General features: G+C 57.6%; 1 protein-coding gene across 2 annotated transcripts; it reads left to right on the top strand.

Moving 5' to 3' along the window:
- The first annotated feature begins 1,416 nt into the window (after positions 1-1,416).
- On the top strand, positions 1,417-6,319 carry NOBOX (NOBOX oogenesis homeobox). 2 transcript variants are annotated; one of them, XM_078059862.1, is made up of 8 exons: positions 1,417-1,453; positions 2,295-2,840; positions 3,255-3,361; positions 3,708-3,820; positions 4,100-4,185; positions 4,421-4,652; positions 4,995-5,299; positions 6,018-6,319. In XM_078059862.1, exons 1-8 carry the CDS (start codon positions 1,417-1,419, stop codon positions 6,317-6,319), a joined length of 1,728 nt encoding a protein of 575 aa, XP_077915988.1. The 2 variants fall into 2 exon arrangements, with proteins under 2 accessions (XP_077915988.1, XP_077915989.1); XM_078059863.1 differs by lacking the exon at positions 2,295-2,840.
- Positions 6,320-6,626: the final 307 nt, after the last annotated feature.

Raw genomic sequence — 6,626 nt, 5'->3', positions numbered from 1 at the left:
CCTAACTCACCACTGACCACCCTGTATTGACATAGTCCATTTACCTATAGAATTATTCTAGTCCCCTCTATACCAGTAAGCTTCTGCAGGCAAGGAATTGACTTGTGCACAGGGCCTGGCATACAGTAGGTGTCCTATAAATGTTTAATCAAGCCAATTATTGTGTTCCATTTACAACCATATCACCATCTGAGGGTTCTGGTAGAGAGCAACCTCACTGCCCCCCATGCCCTGCTCACAAGGCCCCCAATGTTTCATTTCCGGCTGAGAAACTGAGCCCTATTTCTAAACCTCTCATTTATCAGAGGATATTAGTCTTATAGGGGGCGGATTAAAACATCAGATTCCTGAAGTTCTGATCATACTGTCATGAAGTTAACTCGTTTATATTTTTATGTTTCAAACAGAACTAAATCTGACAGCTCTCCCAAGTCCTCAAAGGAATGGAGGCCCAAGAAAACAGACAGGTGATTACAGCAGGAAAGCACCTGCTGTCCAGACTCTTCTAAGTCTTAAAAGCAAAACACCTGGATTCTGTTCTGGACGCCCCCCCCCCATCCCCCATCCCCCATCCCCAGCTCCCAGCACCTGTTTCAGTCTGGCCCGTGCTTTCCACTCAGGGTCAGACGCGGACCTAAGGAGGCGGCAGTGAGATTTTAAATTCTGTAAAACTTTGTTTAAAGGCAAGAAACGTGCTATGAACTAGGAACGATAAACATCGCCGTGTGAGAGCTCCCTTAGGAGGCTCCCCGGCATTCTCCGAGAATCAAACTGGGACCTCAAGTACCGGGGGAGCGGCCAGGAGCCCTGGGCCCGCTGGGGCTCCTGGCGGGGTACCCGCGGCCCCGCGGCCCGAGCGCTCCTCCCCCGCGCGTCGCAGCCTGTCCCCGCGCAGCTTACCTGGCAGCGCCGGCTCCTTCAGCCTGCTCGCCGTCCCCGAGGCCAGCTCTGGGCGCTCGGGCGCTTCGAGTCGGGAGGCGTCGGGGGGGCTCCTTCAGCTTTAGGCCTGGAGAAGCCTCAGCGAGCCCAACGTGTGGGGCTCCCTTCTTCAGTGGCTCCAGAGTGGCCTTGCTCCGGCTAGCACGGAAGGGCCGGTCCCGGGGGGGGGAGCACGACTGTCGCCAGCCCTGGGGGGCCGGGCGGCCCTGCTCCGGGAGCCGCGGTTGAGGGGAGGGGCGGCGGGCCGCACACCTGGGCCCGAGGGGCGGGGGCGGGGCGGCCCCCAGGCCCGCGCGGCCCCGCAGCTGCCCCACGCGCCTCCCGCCCGGGAGGGCCTCGCCCTGGCGGCGGGCTGAGGGGCGCGGGCTCGGGCTCCCCAGGGCCCGGGAGGCCCCTGCACACCTGCCCGCCGGCGAGGCTTCATTAGGCCGCGCGAGGGCAGCCCCGCCGCTCTCCGAGGCGGCGTGAGTCCGGGCCATGGAACCCACCCAGGAGCCCTGCCCGGAACCGCGGGGTGAGCGTGGGGCGGGCTTGGGAGGCTGACGCCGGCGGGGCGGCCCTAGTCGGCTGACTTCGGGGTCGGGGTGGGCCGCGGGGCTGGCGGTGCCGGGGGGTGTGAGGGGGGCCCGGCCCCGTGCGCCCTCCATCCCTGAGGTCCCGTCTCTCTGCACGCCGGGCGGGGAACCCCAGGACCCTTCTCCTCTAGGTTCCGACACCCGTCCCTTTTCCTACCAAGGCCTACCACTCTGATATGTCGCATTCATTGAGCACCTACTACGTGCCGGGTTCGCTAGGCTACAAGCTGGCCTGAAACGCTGGAAACCCAAAGTGTCCCCGCGCTCTCCTTCCTCATACCACCAGCCAGCCTGTCGTTGTCCCTGCTCTAAGCAGGGACAAGATCCAGTCTTAGAAGCAGCAGACTCTCAATCTCTCTCTCCTCCCAGTGCACTCCCAGCTTCACTGTTTGTCCCTTAGAAATGCCTGAACAGATTTCGGTCCCTTGACTCACATTCCTGGGGGGGATGTCTGGGGTGCAAAAACCCAGACAACTCTCAGAAAGTAAGCACCCCCCCAAATTAGGACTGCTCTCCTACCATCTGTGTATGTGAGCTCAGGCCCCCTCATGGGTGCATATATTTGCTCACATTTTTCAAAGCAGTGGATTATCTCATTCGATGGTTACAATAGCCAAGCAAGAACGGTAAACCTAGAATTATTACCCTCTTTGTCAAGTGGACAAATGAAAGCTTGAGGCCAAACGGGAAACTGGCGGCAGAGTAGCAAGCAGCACGTCCTCTAAGGCCAGGCTCTTCCTTCTCCCTGGTGCTAAGGTCAGTGGGTGCTGTTCCCCACAGGCCAGGAAGGTGGAGGCAAGCCCCTGGCTGCTGGGCCAGAGGAGGAACTGCTGCAGAGTCCAGCCCCCCACACTCGGGATGCCCCAAGTGAGGAACTGCCCCCCTCCCGCCCGGTCGCTGGGGAGAAGCTGCCATCAGAGGCCCCTGGAGAACCAGCTGGGGCAGATACTGGGAGGGTGAGCCAGCCATCTGGCTCTGGGACTCTCCACAAAGACACAGTTATGGCCCCACCTAGACCCCAGCCTCCCGGGGAAGGCTGTTCCTTCCCAGTGAGAGAGGCAAAGCCAGGGAAGAGGTCCTACTCTCCAGCCTCCAGTAAGCAGAAAGCGCCCAGTGTCGGGGGTCTGGCCTCCGTATCATCTCCTGGTGTCATTAACTTGGCCCATGCCACACACAACCTAGTGCCTTGCGGGTCAGGCCGGGGGCCCTGCCATCTGGCCAACCTCCTCAGCACACTGGCTCAGAACAGCCAAAACACAGATCAGAAGAGGACCCCGGAAGTGACCTGCCAAGTTCGGAAAAAGACTCGGACCCTATACCGCTCAGGTAAGTCCCTGAAGGTGAGAGACAATCTAAGAGAGCTGGTGTCATCTCTGGGAAATGTGAGCTCAACAGAGAACACAGTAGCTCCAGGAGATTGCAGTGTGGGTAATTTGTACATCCCCTTGTCCTGAATCGTCTCTTGACCTGTGGCAGGGCCACACCCTGTGACCCTCAATGGGTTGCCTCATCAGAAAGTGATATTGGGACCAGGTTAGAAAGAGCAGGAAAGTAAACACCACACAGTTCCCTGCCACAAAGCCCAGGAGAGCGAGAGAAGGCTCCAGCCCAATGGGAAACTTAGTTGCAAGGCTCTGGGCAGACCCTTGGGTTGGGGACAATGGTCTCGTCTGGAAGGCATCTGTCTTTCTCCTCTGCTGCCACATCACTGTTTGTCCTCATGCAAGTGTCTTCTTCCAGACCAGCTGGAGGAGCTAGAAAGGATCTTTCAAGAAGACCACTACCCAGACAGCGATAAGCGCCGGGAGATTGCCCAGACGGTGGGAGTCACCCCCCAACGAATCATGGTAAAGGGGGTTGGCCAATGGGTCTCAGGGTGGAGGAGAAACCACCAACTGGAACTCTTGAGCACAGCAAGTGCTCAGCATCTCCCTTTAGGGGCCGAGGTTAGGTCTTAGATCTGGCTGTGTTCCTGCCTATTTCCATGTTGCTACCGCCTCAGATTAGACAAGGAAAATACCTCAGAGCTATCTAGATGAATCTTTTCATAAAACTACTCTTGCAGAGAAAGGCGTCAGAAGCCAAGTGGTAAAGTGACCTCCTAAAGTCATCTGGCTCATTGTGCAACAATCAGAGCCTGAGTCATAGTCTCTGCCGAGCTTCTGGAACTCTTCAAGGGTCTCTCCCCTACAGGTGTGGTTCCAGAATCGCCGGGCAAAGTGGCGAAAAGTGGAGAAGCTGAATGGGAAGGAGAACAAGGGCAGTCCTGCAGGCCCTGCCCCTACCCCTGCCAGCAGTCAGTGCAGGTAGAACTTCTCCTCTTCCTGGATCTCATCCCCATAAGTAGGAAGTGGGCTCTAAGCTGGGCTCCTGGGGTCTAGAAGGAGAGAGTGTTGGAAAGGTGGCCATGAGGGCTGGAGTTCTTGGGTGATATTTAGAGAGACTTTGGATGGAGGGGGTGGGGAAGTTGCCAGGGTCTTGCAGGAAGGCAGTGTTTGGGACCCTGGTGTCCCTTTCCCTGCACTGAAGCCTTGGTCTAAATCTAGGGACACTAGGGCTACAGTCTTCACTCTGCCTGCCTCCAGCTCAGCAGCTGAGCTGCCACCTTCTATGTCCCTGGCCCCAGAGCCTGGAACCTTCCCTCAGGAGCCCCCTCTAGATACTCTTACAGGTAAGCTGAGCACCTTCTGAGGGTTATGTGTGGGGGGGGGGGGGTGGAAATGGCAGCTGGAAAGACAGAGTCCTTTCTAGATAGACAGAAAGGTGGGCCACTGATCTCGAGGGTTTTGGTCCAGTGGGGCCTATTCAAGGGGAACTGGGCATGGCACACTTCTAACCATCCATAATCCCAAATCTGCCTCCCCATTTTCTTACCTTTGCAACCCCTCTTTGACTTTGGTTCCTAGAGCCCCCCATGCTGCTGACCTCTGACCAGACTCTGGCCCCAACCCAACAAAGTGAGAATACTCAAAGGGTGGCAGTGACCCCACCACTCTTCAGCCCCCCACCTGTTCGAAGAGTCAACCTTCCTTTTCCCCTGGGCCCTGTCCCTACCCCCCAAACGATGCCTCTGCTGCTGGATACTCCTGGCAGTGACAACAGTCACAAAGATGGCCCCTGTGGGTCCTGGGGGACAAGGTATGGAGCCTGATGGGGTGGTCACCTGAGTTATCTTGGGAGGGTATAGAAGGGGAAAAGATAGATCTAGCGGCGGGGCGGGGGGGGGGGCGGTTAGCTGAGAGAAGCAAGGAATCCTAATTGTGATGAGGATTAAAAGCTTATGTAGATTTGAGGTGGGAAAGGTCTAGATGATCACAGGAAAAAAGTAGGATGGAAGGTGAGAAGCCAGGAACAGAAAGAGAAAGAAGAGGAAGAGGCAAGTCTGGGGTCATGGAGATATGGGAAAGGACTCACCTACTGGGTGGTCACAGTGAGGAAGCTACCCCTGAGTCTCACAAAATACTCCTTTGTCCCCCACAGTGCCACCCCACCATCCACCTGTTCATACTTGGAAGAACTGGAACCCCAGGATTACCAGCAGAGCCCCCAGCCAGGGCCATTCCCGTTCTCCCAGGCTTCACAGAGCCAGCTTTACCAACCACCTCAGCCTCAGTTGTCCTACCTGCATCCCTTCCCCTTCCCCACACCCCACTCCCTGATGCCTCCGCTGCTGGATGACTCCCTCTTCACATCGCCTTACGGCCCCAGCACGGGTCCCTCTCAGGGCTACTTCCCCGGCCCCCCATCAGGGCAGATGGTGCTGCAGCCTCCTGCTGGGAACATGGGTGAGTTGGGGCTGGAAGAGAAGGTGCCCATTGTGACTGAGGAAGGTGAGAAGGGGCAGGGAGCCTCCCTGGCTGAAGGGCAGGCGGTGAGCGCATCACCTCTCCGTGGCCCTGGTTGGCTTTACGAAGCTCTTTGGGTCTCTTTGGGGAGCTGCAGAGCAGAGTGAGAGCTTTGGAGTTACGAAAACTGAAGTTTTAAGTCCAGCTCAGCCATTCCCAGTTTTGCTGAGTCTCAGTTTCCCTGGACTCTAAAATGGGAATAGTAGTCCTCTAGCAGGGAGGGACTTGCTGAGGGTTAGAAAAAATAGGAGGGAAAAACAGTATGAGGGAAATACACAGAGTAAATGGCAGCTGACCTGAGCATTCTGACAGGCCACCCGGACCTCTGAAATCTGGGCGCAACCCTCATAGTAAGACTAAATTCCATTAGAAGGCGAGGAAGGACGTGTGCCGTCCGTTCCCAGTCTCCCTGCTGCCCACGCGAGGGGGCGCTGGCCTGACCCACAGGCCCGTCTGTGTCGATGCTACCGAACCACAGAACCTGGAGTCAGGGGCACGCCCGGCCCTGTGGCGGAGCTCCTGGTGCTAGTACTTCACCCGCACTGGGTTCCTAAGCTGTGTTTCCGTGGGAGGCGGCGGGGAGTCTGTCACAGTATGTTCAGCTCTGGCGGGTACCCTTAATCCTGTCTCATCTTTCCTGCACTCTTTAACTCCACAGGTGCGGCCCCCTGGAATGACCTCTGCTTGCCAGACCTGCCTTTCTCTGGTCCCTTCTGTCCACAAGCCCTGGGGCAGCCCCCCGGAGGTGATAGCTTCTTCCCGGATCTGTTCCCAGCCCCCTACGCTCCGGCTGTGAGCAGGCAGCCTTCACCAGGTGCCGCCCAGCTGCCCGAAGCGGCCAGACCAGGAACGGGGCCCTTCCTCGGCAAGGTCCAAGAGGAGCAGCCTGCCACCTCTGCGGAGGAGCCCTCAGTGCCCCAGGAGGTCCGAGAGGAAGACAAGAACAGCTGTGGCCCCTAGTCGTGGCGCCAAGGAGTGGAGGGGTGGGTGGGAGAGGAGACAGCAGTGTTAGGAAGGACTGTGGACTCTGCTGACTGGGGTGGGAGTCAGACGATCCCCCCTCTGCGGGCTCACCATGCCGGACCTGATTTGAGAAGGATGAGGGCCAGCCCCACCCTTTCCTCCACACCCCTGCAGGGCAGCCCTGAGAGAAAGAATGGTCCCTAGGACTTCTGAGTTCTTTGTAAGTTTGTTTCCTTTCCTTGCCAGACAAATGGGCCAGTGTCTTGTAAGCAGTAAACTAGTTTACTCTTGGGTTTCTCTTAGT

This window comes from Halichoerus grypus, chromosome 12, assembly GCF_964656455.1.
Source record: "Halichoerus grypus chromosome 12, mHalGry1.hap1.1, whole genome shotgun sequence".
NCBI classification, from domain to species: domain Eukaryota; kingdom Metazoa; phylum Chordata; class Mammalia; order Carnivora; family Phocidae; genus Halichoerus; species Halichoerus grypus.
The sequence above is the reverse complement of the archived record's forward strand: the minus strand, read 5'-3'. Positions and strand labels throughout refer to the sequence as shown.

Excerpts from the sequence above, each read along its gene's own strand:
- NOBOX (XM_078059862.1), top strand. The coding sequence starts at position 1,417 with ATGGAACCCACCCAGGAGCCCTGCCCGGAACCGCGGG. Across the intron at positions 1,454-2,294 it reads GCCCTGCCCGGAACCGCGGG|GCCAGGAAGGTGGAGGCAAG; the intron begins GTGAGCGTGGGG and ends TGTTCCCCACAG. Across the intron at positions 5,300-6,017 it reads GCCTCCTGCTGGGAACATGG|GTGCGGCCCCCTGGAATGAC; the intron begins GTGAGTTGGGGC and ends TTAACTCCACAG.